The 23,507-nt window shown below is 45.5% G+C and overlaps 3 protein-coding genes across 12 annotated transcripts in view; 1 reads left to right on the top strand and 2 right to left on the bottom strand.

Moving 5' to 3' along the window:
- Nucleotides 1-23,507, top strand: part of CHLSN (cholesin) — a 72,304-nt gene that overhangs the window by 15,435 nt on the left and 33,362 nt on the right. The window lies entirely within an intron of this gene.
- Nucleotides 1,809-9,141, bottom strand: LOC113438826 (uncharacterized). Its single transcript, XM_026704380.2, has 2 exons — nucleotides 8,907-9,141; nucleotides 1,809-4,010 (listed from the first exon to the last, which is right to left on the bottom strand). The coding sequence occupies exon 2, from the start codon at nucleotides 3,984-3,986 to the stop codon at nucleotides 2,961-2,963; it is 1,026 nt and encodes a 341-aa protein (XP_026560165.1). The 5' UTR covers nucleotides 3,987-4,010; nucleotides 8,907-9,141; the 3' UTR covers nucleotides 1,809-2,960.
- The window catches only part of GPR146 (G protein-coupled receptor 146), a 31,521-nt gene continuing 20,708 nt past the window's right edge, over nucleotides 12,695-23,507 (bottom strand). Inside the window, exons 1-2 of one of the 3 annotated variants that reach the window (XM_087912841.1) lie at nucleotides 22,397-22,471; nucleotides 12,695-17,902 (exon numbers count right to left, since the gene is read on the bottom strand). In XM_087912841.1, coding sequence (XP_087768967.1) covers nucleotides 16,853-17,854 — 1,002 coding nt within the window. In that variant the 5' untranslated portion in view covers nucleotides 17,855-17,902; nucleotides 22,397-22,471 and the 3' untranslated portion in view covers nucleotides 12,695-16,852. Of the gene's footprint in view, nucleotides 17,903-20,819; nucleotides 21,201-22,396; nucleotides 22,472-23,507 lie in introns of those variants that run through there. The other 2 variants (XM_026704381.2, XM_026704382.2) reach the window with 2 other exon arrangements.

Below are 23,507 nucleotides of genomic sequence, written 5' to 3'. Positions count from 1 at the left end.
AATAGTAGCCCTTGACTTACAGCCATTTGTTTAGCGACCAAGATTATAGCAGCGCTCAGAAAAGTCACTTGTGACCAGTTCCACACTTACGACCGTTTGCAGCATCCCTGGGGACATGTGACCCAAATGCAGACATTTGGCAATGGATTCATATTTATGACGGTGGTGGGATCCCCTTTTGTGACCGCCTGACAACGGAAAAGCCAGGTCCGCTTAACAACTAGGTTGCTAACTTAACAGCTGCAGTGATTCACTTAACTACTGTGGCAAAACAGGTTGTAAAATGGGGCAGAACTCACTTAACCATCTCATTTAGCCATGGAAATTTTGGGCTCAGCTGTGGTCATAATATATTTTACTTTTTAATAAAATCCTTTAAGAAGACAAAATTAACGCATATTAAAGGCCTACATCATTCTGGGCTAGAAAGTAAAGTTTTCTCCATGCCTCTTTAAAAAAAAAAGAAATATCTGTGTCTATTTGATGTGGCTTTACAATATAAAGTGACATCTAATTGGCAAGAGTGATGGGCACAGAACAGGACATAGTCTGCTTGCTTTGCTGATCTCCAGGCCCATTGAAATTTAAGCCCTGGCTGCCCAGATATTTACGGTCCAGACGTTTGCAGGAAAAATGGGATATTGAAAGGGCAGCGGCTCCAGATGAAGGGATAATGTGAGTTCACGGTGCTATCGCTGTACTTAATCTAGTAATTCTCACTCACTTTTGCTATAGGATATTTTTTTCCCCCCATTTGGTTTATGGGTTTGTATAATTGTATTTTCTTAATTGCCCCGGGAGGAAAAATAGGCTGTGGGTTTGAATAGTTGTTTTTTCTTCTCTTCCTCCTTCTTCTCCTTTTCCTCCTCCTCTCCTTCCCCTCCCCTCCCTCCTCCTCTTTTTCCTTCTTCTTCCTTCTCTTTCTCCTCCTTCCTCCTCTCTTTCTCTTTCTCCCTCTTTCTCCTTCTTCCTCCTCCTTCCTCCCGCCTCTCCTCCTAGGGAACAAATATCAGACACCAAGAAGTTTCTAACATCCTGTTTGTGCTTGCTAGAAAAATGATTTGGTGTGTGTGTGTGTGTATGTGTGTGACCGCTGAAAAATCATGTCGTATTGGCATGCACAGAAGCCCATTGTTTGCAATCTGTTGTGCAATGAAGAGCAAAGCAGAAGTGAGGCAGACGCTTAATTCTAAATGGGATCTCAGGGTAGCCAAAGGTATCGATTCCTGCCACGTTAATTTTTTTTTTTTTAATCTTTGTTTTACCTCAGAAATTCTAACCAGGGAACACCAACCTCCCTAACATATCTTCATCCTATGTGCCCTTGTTCGTTGCCTGAATAACCGATTTTGCTAATTGAACAGATCATATTTTTCTGATGGGCTTTTACCATTCCAGGCCCCCTCCTGGCCTGCACACTTATTACATCACAGACCTGAAAATTGTCCCAGGTGTGAGATCGGGCAGCTTTTTTCATTTATTCGGACCACACTGTTTGATGGGGCTGCGGAAAAAATTGGTGGAAAAGCCAACATCAATCAGGCTAGGAATTCTAACTTTCTTCCTCTCTTTTTTGCAGCAAAAATTCAAATGTTATTTTATGTTTTCATGGGGGTGGGGGGGAGAGAACAGCTTATGCATATATGTGTGTGTGTGTGTGTGTTTTCTAGTAGGACACAGATCAACACTAAGGCTGTGGCAACCAGTTCTGTAATATTTACTGGTCTGTTTTTTAAGGGTACGTAGTGAAGCAAGAGAGAAAAAAAACAGAGAAGACAGGCATTATTTGCAATAATAATAATAAAGAATTGTTTTGATCCCTTTATTCTGTGGCTAAATTGTGAGCTGCATATATGCTGGCTGGGAAATTTTGGGAGTTGCAATCCACAATTAGCAATAGCACTTAGATTTATATACCGCTTCACAACCCTCTCTAAGCAGTTTACAGAGTCAGCATGTTGCTTCCAACCATCTGGGTCCACAAGTTTTTAAGGTTGTTGTCCAGTTTGGAAGCCCTCCTTCTTTAGTCAATGCAAGAACTTTATTGCCCTTATCCTCTTTGGGTTTTGCTAGCCATAAATCCTGGTGTCATCTCTGTTTCCCATCCATTTTTTAAAAGATCCGAAGCGCCATCAAGAGGTCTCAGGCTCTTTCGCCGCCCCTCATCCTTTTTCGGTAGCTCATTTTAGCACGGCCATCATCCTCATCCCATCTGTCGAGCCTTAACAGATAATCAGGGTTGGAAGAGACCTTGTAGGTGTGGTGACCAAAACTGGATACAGTACTCTAGGTGTGGCCTTACTTTGGCCAGAAATTAGCAAATCCCCCCTAAGCCTCTTCTCATCCCCGAGAAGGGAATTTCCAAGCCCGAGCCCTGCTATTTCTTTGCTAAGCCAACCTGTTTCCTTCCCCTTGTCGCTTTGCAAACAAGATTCTTCCTTTGCCGTTGACAGCGCAATCCACATTTTCTGGTTGTCAAGCTCCCTGTCTCGTGCCGGCCATCGCTGGCATCCTTTTGTGATGTGTGGTTAAGTTTTAGCTCTTTCTTTCCCGATTGCTCTTTACTCCTAAGCTCATCAAAGCTGCAAAACCTTTCGGAAGGTCGCCAGATTTTCTGCCGGTTCGGATCTCAAAAGCTGGATGCTTTCATAGGCTGGCTTGGACGTATTTCCAGGCAGTCCTCGACTTACGATGGCTGTCGAGCCCAGGATTCATGTGGATGAGTGAGAGACGTTTGTTAAAGAGAGCTTTGTCCCGTTTTACCATCTTTTCTTGTCACAGTCGTTAAGCAAACTTGTCATTAAGCTAGTAACACGGTTGTTAAGTGAATCTGGCTTCCCCCAGGGACTTTGCTGGCCCCAAGGTTGCAAAGGGGGATCCTTTGACCCCAAGATATGGCAGCTGTCACAAACATGAACCAGTTGCCAAGTGGCCGGCTTTTGATGTCATGACCATCTTTGTCAGCGCATTTCGGAAAGCCCAGTTTCATTGCCTTGAATTCCACCGGCCCTGTTGGCGCCCCGTCTCCCCCTCCCACAACCCCTTGTGAGATGTTTAAGTGCATTCAACAGGGCCGTCCTGTAGGAGGGGTGCAGGAAGAGGAGAAGCACCAAACTTGTGCAGCTGTCGCAGAACAAAACCACCTCCGCGATATTCATGATCAGCTCATTCTGAACAGTCCCCGCCTCTCCCTTGATCTTCAAGGTGGCCCTGGACAGGATCAGGACGTTGTAAAACAGACGGCATGACAGCATGCTTGCCGCCATGGCTGAAACAGCCCAAAGTGGCTGGCTGTTTTTCCCGGAGGCGTATCGACCCACCGGCGTCTTTTTCACAAATGCTAGAATAGAGAGGAGGAGCTCGGCCAACGTCGGAGCGCCGAACCCCAAGGCAAATTTAACGATCTCGTATTCAGGCCAGGCAAACAAAGGGTCCAGCTGGCAGTCCGTTTCTTCCTGGTAATGCTCGATGCCCAGCAGCGCGCTCAGCATCAAGGCGGCGCAGAAGCTACCCATCAGGATGAAAGCCACACACACGCCTGGGCTTTGGTGCGCCTTGCTGATCAGAGCGTTTTGGGCCGGGCGCCTGCTGAGGAAAAGGCTCAGGATGATTAAGAGGAGGAGGAACTGAGACGAGAAGTAGCCCAGGTTGAAGAAGAACGAGAGCGATCCACACCCGAGGTAAGACAATCGGAGGTAAGCCGGCCGCACGGCAAGGGTGAGCGAGAGGAGGACGACAAAGATGTTGCTGACCGTCTGGGAGAAAAACAAGACGTCTAATTTGTCCAGGACATGACTTCGATAATTCTGGATGCAAACGCCCAAGATAACCATGCCGGCTAACAAACCCGGCGGCACGAAGAAACCGATGTAGGCGTGCATGAACCTTGAGATGACTTGTTGTGCAAATATAATCTGTTCGAAGTCGGTGGAGGAATCTTTGCTCAGGCTCGGGTACTTCATCCAGGTCATGTTATGCGGGAGCATTTTTCAGGGGATCCTCCGCGGGAGCTGAGAGGGAAGAGAAGGAGAGGATCTTTAAAGGAGGTTAAGTCACAATAAACCGGGGATGTTTCACGCAAAGCTCTCCACTCCGATAAGTGAAACATGCCCATATATTTTCCAAAGAAGCCCAGATGAAGGCAGGAGAGCTCAGCGCCCAGATCCGAAAGGGAAAGTTTATTTAGAAATATATAGGCTATATATGCCAATATTTCTTCGCCTGGTTAACTTTAAGACAGGTGGACTTCAACTCCCAGAATTCCCCAGCCAGCGTCGTGACTGGCCCCGCCTGCATCTGTTCTCTGCCTCCAGAGTCCCAGCTGATTGGCTGGGTCTCCTTTGGTTGCCCTGCCAGGAGAACAGAGCTGGAAAGCAGGTTAGTGGGGTGGGGAGAGAATGGGGATTTTGCAGGGTCCTTCCCCTGCCACGCCCACCAAGCCACGCCCACAGAACCAGTAGTAACAAAATTCGAATCCCACCACTGGTGCAGATACTTTAAATACATATATTATCCTTCCAGGCCATAGAAAATCTGTGTAAGTTTCCCTCCTGACCTCATTTCAGAACAATAACCAAGAAATATACAATTTTACAATAAGAGAATTTTACCGTCACCTTGAGGTCCTTACAATTTTCAAATACCACCCAGGCCTCATCATAGAGCTATTAATACTTTTCTTTTTTAAGGTAACTTAGCTTTTATCTGATAATGCTGTTAGTTGCTAAGGTGTATGTGCGAATGTAAGCCGATAGCAGTTATAAATTCCTAAAATTAAGGGTTTCTTTAGGCAAAAAATAAATAAAATAAAGTATAATGGCTCAACCATATGCTCCCTTCCTGATTCCGTTGCCCCGAAAAAGCATTGCATTTCCCTTTAAGCAAATAAAAACATGGGAAGGATCGAATCACATTTTTTTTTCTCCTCCTGCAGCAAATATATATATATATATATATATATATATATGTAATATGTCTCATTATATAAGCCCCCCTCAAAGTGGCAAAGTCTCTGTTGTGCAAAAGGTGACCATCCTTCTCCTTCATGAGAAAAAAATGGGTTAGCAATGTTAGTTGTGGTTTGTTTGTTTCCTTTTTTGTTTGTTAGACAAATACGCCTTGCGCTGCGATAGGAACGAGCATTTTGCATTGAGGGCCATGTGGCGCTTTCCTGAGTACTCAAGAACATATTTTACTCGTCAGTTCTGACTGCTGAAGCTTCCTGCCAGCATTATTTTTTTTAAAAAAAAACCTATTTTGAAAATCTGCCCACGGAGAGGTCACGTCCGCTGTTGGCGTGCTGCAATACACAGGCTGTTCTATCTGATACAGATTAGCAGAGTTGGAAGGGACCTTGCAGGTCATCTAGCCCAACCCCCTGCCCAAGCAGGAAGCCCTACACCATTTCTGACAGATGGCTGTCCGGTCTCTTCTTGAAAGCTCCCAGGGATGAAGCTCCCACAACTTCCAAAGGCAACTTCTGTTCCGTTGGTGTTCCAGGTTGAATCTCTCCTTGCTCAGTTTCTATCCGTTATTCCTTGTCTGGCCTTAGAGATGACCCCCTCCTCTCTCTGGGACAGCCCCTCAAGTATTGGAAGATGCTATCATGTCTCCCCCTGGTCCTTCTCTTCCCTAGACTAACTAGCCAGGCCCAGTTCCTGTAACCGTTCTTCGTTCTTCGTGTATTTTAGCCTTCAGTCCCCTAATCATCCTGGTTGCTCTTCTCTGCACTTTTTCTAGAGTCTCAACATCTTTTTTATAGTGTGATGACCAAAACTGGATGCAGTACTCTAGGTGTGGCCTTCCTAAGGCTTTACAGGGTGGTATTAGTGCGTCCCTTGATCTTGATTGTATCCCTCTGTTAAATGCAGAATAGGATTATGTTGGCTTTTTTGGCTGCTGCTGCACACAGCTGGTTCATCTGATAAGGCTCCCAGCATCTTCCCCAAAACCCCAACCCAAGACAATTGCAACATTAAATTAGAAACCTCAAAGGAGAACCTCTGTTCTTTGAGGAACAGGCTGGTTTTTCTCTGCTTTTCACTTTTGATTTTGGCCTGATGCATTAAAAGCAGCTTTTGCACCTGTCTCCAAATCTCAAGCAGGAACCGGTAGTAAAAAAAATTCTTTTGAAGTTTGTTCCGTGTCATGCATCGCAGCCAATCCTCATCTTATGACTGCAGTCGAGCCCAGAATTTTGGTGGTAAGTCATTGCAAGAGTGTCCCCAAAGGAACTGACTCCATTTTACAACCGTTTTTAGGACAGTTGCTAAACGAGCCACCAAAGTCATTAAGCCGATCGTGGGGTCGTAAGTCTGAATCCACCTTATCTAACGTCTGTGGAGATTCCCAGCCATCCAGGTCATGGTTTTCCCAAAGGTGCTTTTCCAAGAGGCAGCTGGGCTTGTTGGTTTTCCCTGAAGAAGCTTCTTGGGGGAGAAGCGAAACTTCTTCAAAGCAAAAGCAAGAAAGTCCAGTTGCCTCTTGAAAAAGCACTTTTGGGTTAAACGTCTCAGTTTTTCTCGGATTTCTAGAAATTCATTCTTGTTGAATGAGCCCAGAATAGCAGCCCCACTGGCATCGTCGGTGCTGCAAATGGAGGACCTACAGAATGTTATTAGCCCAAAGAAGCATCTTGGCTACCCTAACATAAATATTTGCTTCCCTACGTAGACTTAGAATACAGAATAACGGAGCTGGGTGGGAACTTGGAGCCCTTCTAATCCGAACGAGTTACTTTTAAAATAATTCATAGTGGAAATCCAATTATTCTCAAAGTGAGAAACTGTTCACTTTTGATGGATTCACTACCTTAGAATTCGGGATTTCATACTCACTCTGGAAGCCATGCATTTTTATTTATTTTTAAGTTTTTCGCTTGGAAATACTGGCTGCAAAAGAAAAGTATAAGGCTGGAGAAAATTTTCCACTTCTCCCCCCGCCCCTCCCTCGGGCGCCTTACATTCCTCTGTGGTTCTCTGTGCCTTCTTGAGGCATCACCAGACTCCTGGCTGGGAAAAGGAGGCAGTTCAGTAGAGGCTGTGGGTGCAGGAGGCTAATGAAAGGATAGGAATGTCAGGCGGGGCGGAGGATTTCTTAATTGAGGATTACTGATTAGGGGCGAATTATGAATTTGAATGCATCCTATGGCAGGGATTTCCAACCTTGGCAACTTTTAAGACTTGTGGACTTCAACTCCCCAATTGTCCAGCCAGCCAGGAGTCACTTAGTAGAGAACACATTTAATAAATAAAAACTTCATAAATAAAATCCTAAGAAAATTAGAATGGAGATGACAGGCACACAAGCGTTTTGTAATTCATCATCCAAGGCCTCCTGCTTCATGGTGCAATTAAGTAGAAACAACTTTTAATCCTGTTTTGGCAGATCTGGTCTTATAATGTTCGCTTGCAAATCTTGAAAAGTTTTTCTCCTTTTTTTTTTTTAAGACAATAAGTATATATATATATATATATATATTTTTAAAAAAAGCTTCCTTTCTCGGTGTCTTCCTAATCTTTTTCTTTTGCAACTCATCTTCTTTTTCCTTCCTTCTCCATCCTGGAAAGAGCCCTTTTCCGTCTCCTGTCATTTTCTTCCTGTCGATAGAATACTGCATCTGGTTTTGGTCACCCCCCCGTTATAAAAAAGAGGCTGAGACTTTGGAAAGAGGGCAGAGAAGAGCAACCAGGATGATGGGGGGACTGGAGGCTCAAACATACGATGAACGGTTGCAGGAACTGGGCCTGGCTAGTCTAGGGAAGAGAAGGACCAGGGGAGACAGGAGAGCAGCCTTCCAGTATCTCAGGGGCTGCCCCAAAGAAGAGGGAGCCAAGCTATTCTCCAAAGCCCAGAAGGCAGGACAAGAAGCAACAGATGGAAACTCATCAAGGAGAGAAGCAACTTAGAACTAAGGAGGAATTTCCTGACAGGGAGAACAATTAACCAGTAAAACAGCTTCCCTCCAGAAGTTGTAAATGCTCCAACACTGGAAGGTTTCTAAGAAGAGATTGGACAGCCATTGGTCTGAAAGCAAGGGGGATGGACTAGGAGACCTCCAAGGCCCCTTTCAACACTCTTATTCTGTTTTTCCGTTAGCCAGACGGTTCTCTGTGACGCCAAATACTGCCTTGCAAATCTCTCCAAAAGGCTGAAATGATTTATTGGTGTTTATCCCAGTGCTGAGATCAGAAGACCTAGTTTTAGAACGGATGACTTGCTAATCACATGACTTGCCTTCGGGACAATCATTTGAGAAAACCGAAGCTATTTTTCTTTTCTTTTTAAGACTTGTGGATTTCCATTCCCAGAATTTCCCATGCTGGTTGGGGAATTCTGGGAGTTGAAGTCCACAGTTTGGACACCCCTGTAGTAGATCCTGGATTGATCTTTCCTAGGGGAATTTAGGGCCAGGAATCACAGAGGCAAAAAAGAAAAAACCCTCCCAGAAATTATTACACTAATAATTTAATTTAGGAAAGGTTATTTTTACAGAAACTAATTTAGAAACGGATGACAAAAGAATGTCAACAATGCTGCATTTGAGACCCTGGGCTGGGTGTGATTCCTGCTTTGTGCCCCAAACATCAACATTTCCCTTTAATAAAAAGTTTTATTTGTCTTTCTCTGTGGCTTCTTCACCCCTCAGGAACTACCTAACTTTCTTTAAGCTTCGCAAAATTATTCTAACAGACATAGAGGAAAGAGACCTTTTTCCTTGTTCACAATTTACCACTTTATATTTTACATATATATATATCTGTTTTGAACATACTGCAAAAGGAAAGGATCTAGATATCAAGAGATTTTCTTGCACAATACTTTGGGGCTTTTATGACAAATGGATAAATACAGGACCGTAATTAAGATTTGATTTGATTTGATCTGAAACAAAGTCAATAACTTACCCACGAAGGAAAAAGCTCGGAAGATGCGAGAGGCTGACACTTCCTTTCTGGTGAGATTGAAAGATAATGGCTGTTCGAACGGCAAATAATTTCCACTGGGCCACTTCCTGTAGCTGGTGACGTTTCCAATTACCCAGCTATAAGACTTACAGAAAACCTACAGTTCTTTAAGAAACAGGAGCTGGCTTCACATAATTCAAACCATACACGTTGCTTCCATAGCTGGCGAAAAGAGTTCGACCACGTGACCTTAAAGTTGACTTAAGCCGAGGGATATTTTGGTGCTCCAAAACAGAAAAAGTAGTGTTTAGCTATATATTTATGGGCGTCTGAGGCCATCCAGTGGCTTCTGTGTAGGACAAAAAACCCTTTATGTACTGTATGTTCTCTACTTTCCCATGTTTGAAATTCCATTTTCCAGGAACAGACTTTTAGCCCTTGAACATGCAGCCGTGGCTTGCACTGAAGAGCTAACTAAAGAAGGGATGAAATTCCTTGTCTTTGGTTGGCCAAGGGGTATGGAGGACCGAGCTTTGATTAAAAGAAGCCCCTTCCTCATCACGTGGACCTTACTTTTCAAGTTTTCCAATATCATTGTCGCTTGCTATCCTTTTCTAAATCCTGTCTCTCTCTCTCTTGCCACTTTCCGATGAAACTCTTCCAACATTTGAGGGGCTGTCACAGAGAAGAGGGGGACAACTTACTCTCCAAAGCCCCTGAAGGCAGGACAAGAACTAAGGGATGGAGCATTATCAAGGAGAGAAGCAACCTAGAACTAAGGAGGAATTTCCCGAAAGAACAATTAATCCGTGGAATAACTTCCCTCCAGAATCTGTGAATGTCCCAACACTGGAGGTTTTTAAGGAAAGACTGGGCAGCTATTTGTCTGGAATGGTATAATAGGATCTCCCGTTTGACCTGAGAGTTGGACTAGAAGACCTCCAAGGTCCCTTCCAACCCTAATAAACTATGTTCTATCATAGTTGCCTAGCCTACGATCTAAGCTCTGGCAACGCCACTGCCTTTGACCTCTTGGGTGCTTGTCTAACAAACCCCGATCATCTTCTCCTGCTTCGGAGACTCCTGAGGGCATTCAAAAAAGGTAAAGGCAAAAGGTTCCCCTTGCACATACCTGCTAGTCGTTTCCGGCTCTGGGGGTTGCCGGGGCTCGTCTCCGTTACCAAGCCGAAGAGCCAGTGCTGTCTGAAGACGTCTCTGTGGTCATGTGGCCGGCATGACTAAACGCCGAAGGCGCATGGAGGGACGCCGTTATCTTCCTACCGATGTGGTCCCTATTTTTCGACTTGCATTTTTTTTTTTTTAACATGCTTTCGAACTGTTAGGTTGGCAGAAGCTGGGACAAGTAACGGGAGCTCACTCAGTTATGTGGTGCTAGGGACTCGAACCACTGAACTGCCGACCTTTCTGATCGACAAGCTCAGCGTCTTAGCCACCACGTCCCTCAAGAAAGAAAGAAAAGTGGTTTATGGACCCTTTTTTTTTTTTTTTGCAATTCTCTATTCCCTGTCTCTGATTTCCTCTTTTTCCACATGGAGGGTAGAACTAGTTTGCACGGACCCGCAAGGGAAATTGGCTAAAATCTGCCTATGCCTCGGTGTGGTGCACGACTTCGGATCTCGGTGCAACCTTAAGAGGGCTTGTAACTTCTTCGGGTTTACCCGTGAAGCCTTTTTCTTTAGTAAAAAGTCTCCCATATGCCCTGCTTTCCCTCCTCTGTGCTCTCTCCCATAAAAAGTGCCCTGCTCAGCAAATGAGCTTTTCTGCTTGTCTGAGCCACCCTGAGCTAAGCTAGCCAGCTCAGCAAATGCCGGTTAACTTTGGGGATAATGGTAGAATAGAGGCAGCGGAGTGGCCTGGCGTGGCGTTCTCCCGTTAACCACAAGGGGGCGCTGTGGGAGAACGAACTAAAGCCCGAACTCTGAAAAGGTTTGTCAAAAATTGAAAGAAAGAAAAAAAGTCAGTTTTCCTGGAAAGGCCGTAATAAATACGGTTTGCAACTTAGTTCTCCCTGCACGAGTTTCCTAGCTGACTCAGCCAGAGGGCAAAATCTTCTACCGAGTGCCCCGGAGTTCTGAATGACAGATCCCATCATCCCCAGCTAACGTCGTTTTGGATTATGGTGATCAAGCTACCATGAGCCTCCGGGTCTCTTCTTTTTTTTTCTCCTTTGGGAGCCAAATAGAAGGATTTTTTTTAAAAAAATGTTTTTAAAATAAATAAATACGGTTTGTCTGATTGCACACCTAGGTAGAATCGGGAATTGTGGTTTCGTCAGGCTCCAGTTGATTAAAAACGACCCAGATATCAACCTTGGCTTGATGTTTTGGCTCGTGACGCGAAGTGACTCAAGGGAAAGCTTCCCAGAAATTGAATTCTGACAGGATGCTATTGCGCTCCCTCCCTCCGTGTGTGTGTGTGTGTGTGTGAGAGAGAGAGAGAGAGAGAGAGAGAATATATGCGCTTTTGCAGGTGCTCTTCCAGGAATTGAATGCATAACAGGGAATATTTTTTTTTTTTCAGTCTGGGACTCAGGATGTTTATGCTCCATGAATGCTATTCCACGTGCAAATCTTGCAATACAGAGACCCCATTTCCAGCCGGAAGCCCAGAGGTTGCTGGCATCTATCAGGATCCAAGTAACATGGTCTTCCGTGACTGACAGTTGTATGGACAAATGAATCCTAGGCTACGTTGCTTATCCCGGCTGCAATTCCTTTTCGAACTCCTTTGAGTGTTTAATATACCATCATTATCGTCACCTTTACCCCCCCCACTCCCTCCCATGCCAGGAGCAGACTGCCATTAGATCTGGCCCTGCCCTGGGTTTTTGTTCTGCTAGAGAGGAATGTAGCAAAACCTCCTGGGAGGAGGTCCGGCTGTCTGACACAAGCGCACCTGGGCGACACCTAGTTGGCAAGGTGCCCGTGTGCTTCTGCCATCTGCGTGATGGGGAGAATTCCCTTCCAGTCATCGGGTCTGGTCTATGGAGAATCCCAATCATTCAAGTCAGGGTTGTCCCAAAGGTGGGGTTTTTTCCCTCCCCAAAAGGCAACTGGATTTTCTTGGTTTTTTTTTTCCTTTGAAGGGATTTCGCTTCTCATCCAAGAAGCTTCTTCCATTCTAGTGGAAGAATCCTGAATTCCTCACCGTTTCTGAACGGAAGAAGCTTCTTGGATGAGAAGCGAAACCTCTTCAAGGAAAAAAAAAACCGAGAAAATCCCATCACCTCTTGAAAAAGGACCTTTGGGTCAATCTTTCTTGCAACCCAAGCTGCCGCCTCATGAGGACACCCAAACCCTGCCTCTGATCAGGATAGGTGGTCCTGGATTTACAACAGTTCGTTTAGTGACCGTTCAAAGTTACAACAGTGTGGGGGAAAAGCGACTTACGACCGTTCTTCACTCTTATGACCATCGCAAGCACCCCTGCGGTCATGGGATCAAAATCCAGACCTTTGGCAATTGACTCCTATTTATGACAGTTGCAGTGTCCCGGGGTCCCCTTTTGCGACCTTTTGACAAGCCTAGTCAATGGGGAAGCCCGGTTCACTTAACGACCGTGTTACCAACTTAATAGCTGCAGTGACTCACTTAACAACGGTGGCAAGACAGGTCGCAAAATGGGGGCAAAACTCACTTCACAACTTTCTCGCTTGGACTCAACTGGGGCCATGAATCAAGGACTGCCGGTATTTAAATCCAAGAAGACCAAGCAGCAATTGAAATGCAGTAGTTAAGTTGATCGGAATAATGACAAAGACTCCGAAGTAAACCATTGATCCGTTTATTGATTTGACATAACTGCCTCCCTGATTAAAAGGAGACCTACAAATCATAAATCGTTTTAAAAAAAATACTATTCTGAAATAATACTGTTAATATCAGCACTCCTCCTGTGCTGAACTTCTGTTATGTATGACCAGATATAGTACTTTTCATTGAGCTAGTTTATTCTTCAACTGCAATAAAATCTGAGGAAATAACTTAATAAATTCTTTTAAAAGTTCTTTCTTTTTTTTTTTACATCAGTAGACTGTTCAGCGAGTAGTGGCAAATACTTTTATTTACAAAAATAGCTGGAATCTTTTAGAGGCTTAAGCAGAAATGCATGCTAAAGGTTCATACGAGAACAGATTTCCAAGTCTTATCCCCTCAAATTTTCTAACTCCATCCTTCGATCACATTTGCCTTAAATTAACGTCTCTTACTGGTTGTTTTACAAATACTTACTTGTTAGCTTTTTGGAACGCACTCAGATTCTGGTCTGGAAAATACCTCCTAATTCAGAGTTTACGAAAAGTGAATGCAGTTGTTTGAAAGTGATAGCGGTTGAGATCTAAGAATAAACATTAGTGGCTTTGTGGAATATTGTCCAGAAATCAGCGAAGACACTAGGTTCATACTGAGGGGGGGAAAAACCTCTTCCCTGTAATACTGACTCAGCTTTAGCGGGAAAAGGCACCGCCTCTTATTAAGATATTAGCAATGAGTAAGATTTAGGAAGAACTATGTAAATGTTTTGAACTGAAGTGGCTTCAGATACAGGATATTAGTAATGTGGAGATGGAATTACATAAGGCACGAGCATTCGGCTCCTGGGTTGATTGGGGTTTTTTTGGCGTGTGTATGTGTGTGTTTTTACAAAACATTGAATTGTCTTTTGATCTAGGAATGCTAAGCTTTAGAAAGAGAAAGTGAATTCATATCCAATGTCAATAGCTGGTAAGAAATCCTGCAGAGAATCAAGATCTGAATAATTTAGTCTAGCCTGAAATAAGCCAAAGACATTGCCTGTTGGAAGAGAAAAGACAACATAAATAAGGGGATGCACCAAGTAGGATGGCCTAGAGGAGTAAGGGGCTTTTGAGTGGCAAGATGAATTAATGAAGGCTGCGCCTGTTGAGTTTATGGGAGTTATAGTATGGTTGTATAGTTATAGAGAGGGGCAAGATGGCTTAGTGGTTATAGATGGTGAGCTTGTCAGCTGGAAAGCCAATGGCCCGGGTTCGAGACCCGATGTGCAACCTCTTCCTCGCCCTGTGCACCTAGCAGTTTGAAAGCTAGTGTGAGTAGATGAATAGGTACCATTCCAGTGGGAAGTTAACAGCGTTCCGTGTGCCTTTAGCGTCTAGCCATGCTGGCCACGTGACCATGGAAATTGTCTTTGGACAACGCTGGTGTCCTCGATCAAGAAACGGAGATCAGCAATTGCATCTAGAGTAAGACCCGAAAACTTTACCTTTGCTTTTTATGGTTATAGTATAGTATCTTGGAGAATGGTTTTCCCGCTCTGTGATAGAACAGTGGTTCTTAAACTGGGGCAGTGACCCCCAAGAAGGACATTTGGGTATATCCGGCGGTACTTAAACATTTGATGGGAATCTTTTGTGGGTTCATGATATGATCTTGGAGCAAGGGGTAATCGGGTGAGAGAGTTTAAGAAGAACGGTTAAATATAATCCCTCTAAAGGAGTGGGTGTCCACCTTGGCCAGTAAGAAATGGGGACTATGCTGACTGGGGAATTCTGGGAGTTGAAGTCCCCACATCTTTAAAGATGCTAAAGTCGAGATACACTTCTCTCAAGAGTTGCCAGGCCCTGATTCTAGGACTTATAAATACCATCCACAATTAATTTGCCAGATATTACCCAATTACATGTGTATAAAATAGCACGAGACTTTATAGCACTTTCTTATGTTTGTGGTTAAAGTAAAGTACACAGGTGAGAATTGATGCAACAGACCTTTTCATGATTATTTTTAAAAAGTCCTGCTAGATGAAGTCCGTGACAAACGCCCAGTCCCAACTTAGAGTTGTGGGAATCTCTTTAGCTAGGTTATTGTTTTCCAGGTTAGGAGCTGGACCTAGAGGTCATCTGAGCATAACGATCAAATTATTGACTGCTGCAATAAGCCAGAGTTTCCTTGCAGCCCGGCTAACATACCTGTCTATTGTTTTCTTCCTTACCTGCGGAGAATCTTGGAAACTCCCTCTGGTAAATTAGACTTTGTGGTAACTCCCTGAGCTAAATTAGTGTCTTAACTCCAATAACCTCCTGATTCAGCCCTCAAGGCCTCTTGCAGAAGACTCAGCTGTTTGACTACCTCTTTGAGAACCTGGCACCGTGTCCCAGCCCAAACGTCAGCTGGAACAAATAGCAATTGTCATGAATGGCAGCTTGGTAGAAGCAGACCAGCCTGCCCAAAACCCAGAATTCCTGATCCCTGACCACTCCGTGTCATCTAGTCTTTCCCCCCAACTGGGTGACCTTCCATGGAGTTGGGACTCCAACTCTCAGAATCTCTTTCAGCCGAGGAACATAGACAAAATGTTCCAATATTTGAGGGGCTGCCACAAAGAAGGGGGGGGGGGGTGTCTTATTCTCCAGAGCACCTGTGGGCAGGACAAGAAGCAACGGGTGGAAACGAAGCAAGAACGACCTAGAACTAAGGAGAAAACTCCCCGACGGTGAGAACAATTAACCAGTGGAACGACTTGCCACCAGAAGTTGTGGCTGCTCCATCACTGGAGGTTTTCAAGAAGAGACTGGACAGCCTTTTGTCTGGAATGGTAGAGGGTCTCCTGCTTGAAGAGAGGGGTGGGCTAGAAGACCTCCAAGATCCCTTCCAACTCCTTCGTTCTGCTATGCCTAGGAGGCAGCCAGTTAAGCTGAAAAGCAGTTGCCCTGTGTTGGAGGCCGTCTCACCCCTTTTGCCAGCTCTTGTTCTAGGACGTGGTGACCTCTGGAGGATCCCACAACCTCTTGGACAGCTTTTCTGGTGATCGTGGGGTGGAGCAGATACAAAACATTGTCCTTACGTGTGCCTGGGATAACATGGTATAATATGGCTTTTAGTAGCCTAGCCTAGACTACTTCTTCATGCTAGCTTGTGGTTAGCTACAACCAAAGGGACAGAAGAGACATGGCGCTATTGAGTAGGGAGAGAACTAGAATCCAAAGCGGCATAAAAACAAGGGCCAGAATTATAAGAAATCCTTCTTGTTCCCTGTGAATCTCCTCTAAGTTGTGCCTTCACAACCATTGTGTTATCTCTTCCATCCCTTTGGTCCATCAATATCTCGCAAACATTCTTTGGGTGATAATACTTTGAACGTGCTTTTAATTCAGCCACAAAAAGAACCTTGTGTGTCCTAAGGAATATTTGTGAGTGATTCAGTAGGTGCCCTTTTGTAACGCAACTGGATTTTTCGTTGGCACTTTAGTCTTGACTTCATCTTAAACTGTCCTTCATTTTACTAGATGTAGCAACATCCTACGATTTCTGCAAAATTATATCCTTTTGATTGATTGAAATGCTTTTACAGTGAAAAGTAAAGAAAATGGGGAAATGTTTTGTTCGTTTGTAAATGGAGGGAAACACAGCTGCATTCGAAGAGAAACCTTCAAACCTTCTGAGTTAGAAGTATTTCGCTTAAATCGTAGCTTCGTAGATTAGGAAAAAAAAATTAGTATCGTAACTAGGCTGTTACGCAATTTGACCAGCATGATTATTAATGGATATTATCCTAACTGAAAAGGTGCCGCTCGGACCTTGACATAAAACGGCTTTGTAAATTTTAAAATTCATATTATTTTATACGAAAACATAAAAATACCTCTTTTTTGTTTTAAATTCTACAAGATTACAAAGTGCTAGGTGTTCGGTCAAAAAGCCTGCTGCGGGTTTTTGTGTTTTTTTTCTTCACACAAGAAAAGCCTTGATAAAACAAAGCTTATCCTGCAGAACCGACTCAGTGCATCGAAACTCGTGGAACCGAGCCACGATTTTAACCCCCAGACAGGATTCCCAACAGTTTCCCCTACAGAGTCTAGGTTGGCCTAGAATGGGGAGGCACCAATGTTTGTGCAGCCTCCAGTCTCAGCTCGGCGCCACCCCCCCGTGCCCCCCAGCGTTCCTCCATACCTACGTGACAATTTGCTGAACCACTGTGCGTTCGTGCGAACATGGCTGGTTCCCGCAGTGCAGTTTTTTCAGCAGCCTTTGCAGTTTCCCGGGGAAGTTTTTGCTGAGATACCGGTACAGCAAAGGCAGGACGACGCTGCTGGAGAAAGCCAGGAATTTGGAGAGGCCCTTTGTGAAGTGCAGGGCCCGGCCGTAGCCTTCCTCCACCCCTTTGCCTTGCATGGCGGCCAGCATGCTGACCAGCAGGGTCCCGTAGTAGGGTGTCCAGAGGGTGAACTGGGTGCAAACGGCGGCGATCAGAAGCCGCTGCACAGAGGGGTCAAGCCTTCCAGTGTCTTGGTCCAGCGGCGTGGCCTCCTTGCGTATTCGCAAGATCAGCACAAGCGCGTAGAGCACGGCGACGGCCGGCACGACGTAACCGATGAACACCATAATGGCGTCCGCGGCTTCCTTGTTCTGCATCTTGGAGCACTCGATGATTTTGGTGGAGACGTGGTTGCAGATGTAGAAGAGGAGAGAGGAGAAGCTGGTCAGCATGGCCCCTCCCCAGATGAACCCGCAGACGTGCTTCGTGTTGTACACACTGGACATGTAAGTCCTCGGCAGAGCCCGCTCGATGTAGTAGTCCAGGCTGAGCAAGGCGATGGAGTACATGATCACCAAGGAGGAGATGTTGAACAGAATCAGCAAGGTGATGTAGACTTCATTGTTGAAATTCCAGATGGCCCACTTGGTGCTGGTGGGTCCCAGCAGGTACATGGGGGCGATGGCGTTGATGATGAGGCCAGCAATGGCCATGTTGACAAAGTAGACGTCCGGCATGGTCATCGTAGCTTTGTTGCACAGGTTGACCACGACCAGGAGCCCGTTATAACAAAGGCCGACGGGGAAACAGATGACGAGGTAGAGCAAAGAGAAAATGGAAATGACCAGGTGGAAATCGTGGCACAGATTCTGGTCCTCGGTGTTCTTGGAACCATTGAGGGCTTCACAGCTCCACATAATGGCGTTCCCGAGACCAGGGGTCCTTCCTGCTGGCTACCAGCTTTTCTACGGGAGAAGAGAAAACGACGAACGTCAACACGCTTCTTTTGAGGAGGCCAAATCAAAACATCTTCACCCCCTGAACCATGCCCTGCCGAATTGGACCCGGTCTGAGTTGTATTATGGGGTGACAGAAAGACCAGCTGTGGAATTATTCACAAGACCGGCGGGTCTCCAAACCTGGCAACTTTTAAGACTTGTAGACTTCAACTCCCAGAACTGAAGAAGTTTCACTGAGAAAAACCAAGAAAGTCCAGTTGCCTCTTGAAAAAGCTCCTTTGGGAGAACCCCCAGAGCTGCTGGCTGGGGAATTCTGGGAGCTGAAGTCCACAAGTTGCCAAGTTAGGAGACCTCCCTCCTCAAGACCGTGGATTTCATTAGATTCACACTCCATGTCTATGTCTTTAAAGAAAAAACAGCAGAGACCCTGTGATTCTAATGGGTTAGTTATTAATACAGCTTAATTATTAGGTACTTTGTGTTACTTTGGTCTAAGGCAGTTCTCTCTCACTCTGCTTCTAACCCTTGCAAAGGCCGTATTAGCCTAATCCATCTTTGCAAAGTAAAATAAAAAAGTAGGTTGCGCTCCTTTCTGAAAACTCTCTGTAAAAACTGAAGTATTATTTGTGTTGCTAATCGAGGCAGCCTTCCTCCCAAGACGCGGGTCCGTCCCCCCCCCGCCCCCCCCAGAAATATAGTATGTAAAACCTTAAAAGCAACCTGTTAATATGGGCACGTAAAACATTTCTGTGTTTCGGTTGTTAGTAGTGCAGGATTGAATCAAGAAGTCCTTGTGCTCTCAACTGCTTTCCAGTATTCTGCAGAGGTGACCTGCGGTTTTTTCTATTTTTAGACGCATTTTATCTGCCAGAACATCCACACTATTTCACATGTTTACAAATCCTTCCTACAATTCATCCCTATATGGGGGGAGATTTGCCTTCATCGTATGAGTCAAAACACACACACACACGCACACTCTGGTCTGGCCATTTTCACGTGGAAGACAAAAATGAGAAGTTCTTCCTTCCTTCTTCCAAATTTTTGATTGCATCGGTTCAAGGAGGCTTCCATATACGCATTATTTAGAAATTCCGGGGCCCCCCCTTAATTTATGGGGGGGACCCCGTGAGAAGATACAGTCATCGTAATAAAAGGGTAACGCCCGAAATGAAAAATACGTTTAAGGACCAGGTTAAAGTACAGAATACAGAATACCGGCGTTGGAAGGGACCTCAGAGGTCTTCTAGTCTGACCCCTTGCTCAAGCAGGAGACCCTACTCCACTCCTTAGTTCCAGGTTGCTTCTCTCCTTGACGAGTTTCCATCCGTTGCTCCTTGTCCTGCGCTCTGGTGGTCCGGACCAGGGCTCTCCAACCTTGGCCACTTGTAAGCCTGGCGGGGAATTCTGGGAGTTGAAGTCCTCCAGGCTTAAAGTGGCCAAGGTTGGAGAGCCCTGGTCCGGACAATAGGTTGATCCCACCGTCTCTTGTTTCCTTCCTCCCTGGAGCCCAGTGGAAGTTGTAATCTGGATGATGACCTTGATAGATCTAAACGGAGTCGAGGGTTGGAAGTTCAGACAAACTGGAAGGTTTCTCAGCTGCAGCTCCCAGAATAGTTCAGCTGAGGTTGCGTTGGTGTGTAGCTGCGACACCTGGGCTAGGCTCAACCCTGCACTGTCCCTGCCACCTAAAGCTCCTTGTTTGCCTTTCATTTTAGCCCCTTCTCTGACATGTCAGGGTTTTTATCCGAATTAAACACGGCAAGTAATTTCTAAGGATTGGCCTTCATCCCCTAAGATGTTTTTTTCCCCCCAAAGAGTGCCAAAATTAATGTTTTTATAATTGCTTTCCTCCTAACTTATTGTCAAGGCACGCTTACCGTCATTTCTTTTTATTAAACTGAAGGATTAACATTATGACTTTGAGATAACATCTCTCCCAAATCTAGACCCGCAGACGCAAGCGCACTTCCTTTTGTATTTTTTAAACTCATTAAAATAAAAACGTGATGTTTCAAAAAGAGGCACTTCAGACTTTTTCCAAAACAAACCGATGGTCCACCAGACCTCTCTGTTTGATTCGACTTCCCTTTGAACCAACCGGAGGTAACTCACTTGTAAATCTGGGACCTTCCTAACCCGCTAGATTATGGCCTGACCTTTCCCAGCCAGACATCCTTCCAATGTTTGGATCCACAGCCTGGCTGGTGACCCACTGGCTGGGGATGCTGGGAGTTGTAGTCTAGCAGCACCATTGCTGGAAGTTTTCAAGAAAGGATTGGACAACTGTTTGTCCAGGATGAAGTATAAGGTGGGTTGGGCTAGAAGACCTCCAGGTTCCCTTCCTATGATTCTATACTTGGTTTAACAAAAAGCATCTTTCAGAGTGGGGCTATTACGGTGGAAGAAAACGGGGTAGTAGTCATTGTTGGGGTCATTACAACTTGGATTCTCCTTGTATACCCGTATTGCTAATTTCCGAGGAGACCTTTCCTGACAGTTGGAGCAGTTACCCAGGGGAAGGGGCTTGTCTCCAGGAATTGCGGGCGCACTTTATCACTGGAGGTTTTGAAGAAGAGATGCCCTTTCACGTCTGGCTGGGGAATTCTGGGAGTTGAAGTCCACCAGTCAAGATTGGGCACCCCTGCCTTCAAGCAAGCCATCCCAACAAGGTGTAAATCCATACTTTGATGCCGAGAGACCCTGCGGGGAACCTACTTCCTCCCCACCCACCCAAAACCATCACCCAGACACCCTGCCTTTCTACCCACATCCCCATCCTTCCTCCTGGGTGCAAACTCTCCTTCTTCTGTTTGCTTTGACAACGTTTGTCCAGGGTTGTTTGCTCTGCTCCTCCTCCACAAACATCCACCCGTCCGTCCGTCCGTCCAACCCCCACCTCTCTCTCTTCCCCAGTTCCTACCTTCCGTCCAGTTCTCATGTTCCTTTGTACTGCAGAGTCAAACATGGCTGATAAATAACATTTCAGGTGAGGGAGAGGGGGGGTCTCCCATGGTGGTTCTTGTTGTTGTTGTTTTGGATCTCTTTGACCTTACGAACCCGTCCTAGACTTTCCTCCGGCGGGGCGATCCGGCTAGGAGTTTTTCCACCCCCCGCATGTGAGCTGCACTTGTTTGTCCTCCTAGTAAATTACTCGCAAAGTTTCTGCTCCTGTTGGCCCAGCACAGGGCTGTGTGTCTCCTCCCAGGCGGTGTTTACAGCCAGTTTCAAGAAATAGGAGACTCCGTGATGTGAAAAGGGGAGTGGTGCACAGACTGCTCTCTTCGGAGGCTTCCCATCGATTGGTAGGAAGGGCAGATATTCCTGGAATAATCCATCGGGGTGTTGGGTTACAGCGGCTGGCTGCCCTCCCACCCACTCTCCTTCTCTCTCTTTTTTTTTGGTGTGTGTGTGTGTGTGTGTGTGTGTGTAAAACCCGCCAGCCTAGTTTCTGGCATTCCCGTAAAGAAAGGCTGGTTTGCCATCGGAAGATTCCAGGGAGGGTCTTAAAAACCACCCACAAAAGTCTTCCCTGAGGCTCAGTTTTCACGACTGGGGTTTTGGGAAAGAGGAGTAGGAGACGCCAGGCGATCTGTCGTTGTTGTTTTTTTTCCTTAGAGGAAGACAACTGCGATCGATGGAGATGAATTTAAGCATCTCTGGTTGTGTTACTGGCAGCCTTTGGAAGAGCTGGGCTGAGTTAGGCTGTGGTTCTTCCGGGGCAGGAAGATCAAAGGAGAATATCTGTCACTCAGGGTTGACAGGAGGGGTCCTTGGTGCCTCTCTTGAGCTTGGTGGTTTCCTTGCAGGTGTTTCGTTGCCAAAGTAGGTAACCTCATCAGTGCCAGAAAGTGTGGGGGGGGGGGGTATTGAGGAGTGGAGGAGAAAGATGAGGGGGAGGGGGAACAGCCATGGGGTCCTTGATGCTCTGAGAAAATTGGGGGTTTTCTTGCAGAAGTTTCTTTACCCAAACTAGGTAACATCATCAGTGCTGGAAGGGAGAGAGGCTTGTGGACTGGAGGAGGAAGAGGAGGGAGGAAGGAGAGGAGGAAGAGGAGGAATATGGGGACCTTGGTGCTTCTCTGATCTAAGTGGTTTCAGGATCCAACTAGGTAACATCATCAACGCTAGAAGGAAGCAGGATTTGCACTTTCCCTAGTTGGGTCATGAAACCTCTGCAAGAAAACCAGCCATCTCAGAGACCCCCAAGGTTCCCCTTAACTCTCGGCCCCTTGGCCAGCCAAGCTGTGCCATTAAAAGCCAACCGCTTCACTGGAGGCTTATGCTTTTTAACAACACGAATTGGCCTGAAAAGTTGCTCTCAGGTCCCTCCTAAGGCTTGCAATGGAAGATTAAGTGAGCAAGAGCTGAGTACATAAAGTCCACGGGAATTTACTAGCGGAATTTGGATTACGACCTGGCTCTCAACCTCCGTTCACCCAGATCTCCACTTGAGGGGCGACACCAAAAATGAATTTTGTAAAAAAAAAAAAATCTAACCTTTCCAGTTTCAGATCCCAGCTGAAATCTTTGATAGCTCGAATGATGAAGCATGCTCGTGCCAATTCTTGCTGGAATCTTACAAAGAAAGTTCCTTGTCTACTTCTCAGCCTGGAAATATTTTTGGTGCTACCCTCTGCTTGGCTCGTGAATCAGAACGTGACACCTGCCACCTGGGGAATAGTCACCCCGAAGTCAAGCAGGGTAACTTTAACCCAGCAAAAAGGTCCCTGATCGGTACAGCAAAGGAAGGCTTGGAATTCCCAAGGGGGAAAAATGGAAAGTCCTTTGCATCCCCCCAGGATTTATTTTTAAGGTTATAATATTCCGTCACTAAAGTGAGCACAAGCCTGCTTGTTGTCGTCCTTGAAAAGTAGGAAGGGTTTCAGCTTGGCAGGGACTAATCCTTCAGTTGCACACACGTCCTGAGTCATCACTATTTGTAACACACAAGTATTTGATCGAGCAGAGATAAAATGTTTTTGGAATTAGTCTAGAAGAAAATCCAGCTTGAAGAAGGGTGTGGGTACTCCACAAATAACTTACCAGCCTTTTTCAAGTAATGTCATTTTCGGCTGAACACAGATAACTTACTTTGGGGCCAGCTTTGACCAATGGGAGACTTGCTGTTTGGCTGCAGATTGTCAATGCAAAGAATGGAAATATTTTGTGTGTGGCACGAGAGCAGTTTCAATATCTTCAAGTGAACTCCAGGTTTTTAAAAGTATGGATAACCAATGTCCTCTCCTCCTTCCTTTTCCTATCTTTTCCTTTTCTTTATCCTTTTTCCTTCCTTCCATCTCCCACCTTTATTATTCTTTTCTTCACCTCTTTCCTTTCTCCTTCTTTCCTTCCTCCTTCTTTCCTTTCCTTTCCTTCTCTTCTCTTTCCCCTTCCTTCCTTCCTTCCTTCCTTCCTTCCTCCCCAGCCCCCCATGGAACCAAATACAGTTCCACAGCTTCATGCATGGCAAAAGCTTCAAGGGAGTTGGGGAAGAGTTGGAGCGGACAGGAAGATTTAATTAACAGCACTAATTTCCTTCTCCTAATTGCTTCTTGTTTTGAACATTAGCTGTGGGGCTTGGTTGCATTTTTTGTACAACGTGTGGTTA

Source organism: Pseudonaja textilis, chromosome 14 (genome assembly GCF_049901715.1).
Source record: "Pseudonaja textilis isolate UNSWEBS1 chromosome 14, rPseTex1.2, whole genome shotgun sequence".
Lineage (NCBI taxonomy): Eukaryota > Metazoa > Chordata > Lepidosauria > Squamata > Elapidae > Pseudonaja > Pseudonaja textilis.
The sequence above is the reverse complement of the archived record's forward strand: the minus strand, read 5'-3'. Positions and strand labels throughout refer to the sequence as shown.

Excerpts from the sequence above, each read along its gene's own strand:
- LOC113438826 (XM_026704380.2), bottom strand. The coding sequence starts at position 3,986 with ATGCTCCCGCATAACATGACCTGGATGAAGTACCCGAGCCTGAGCAAA.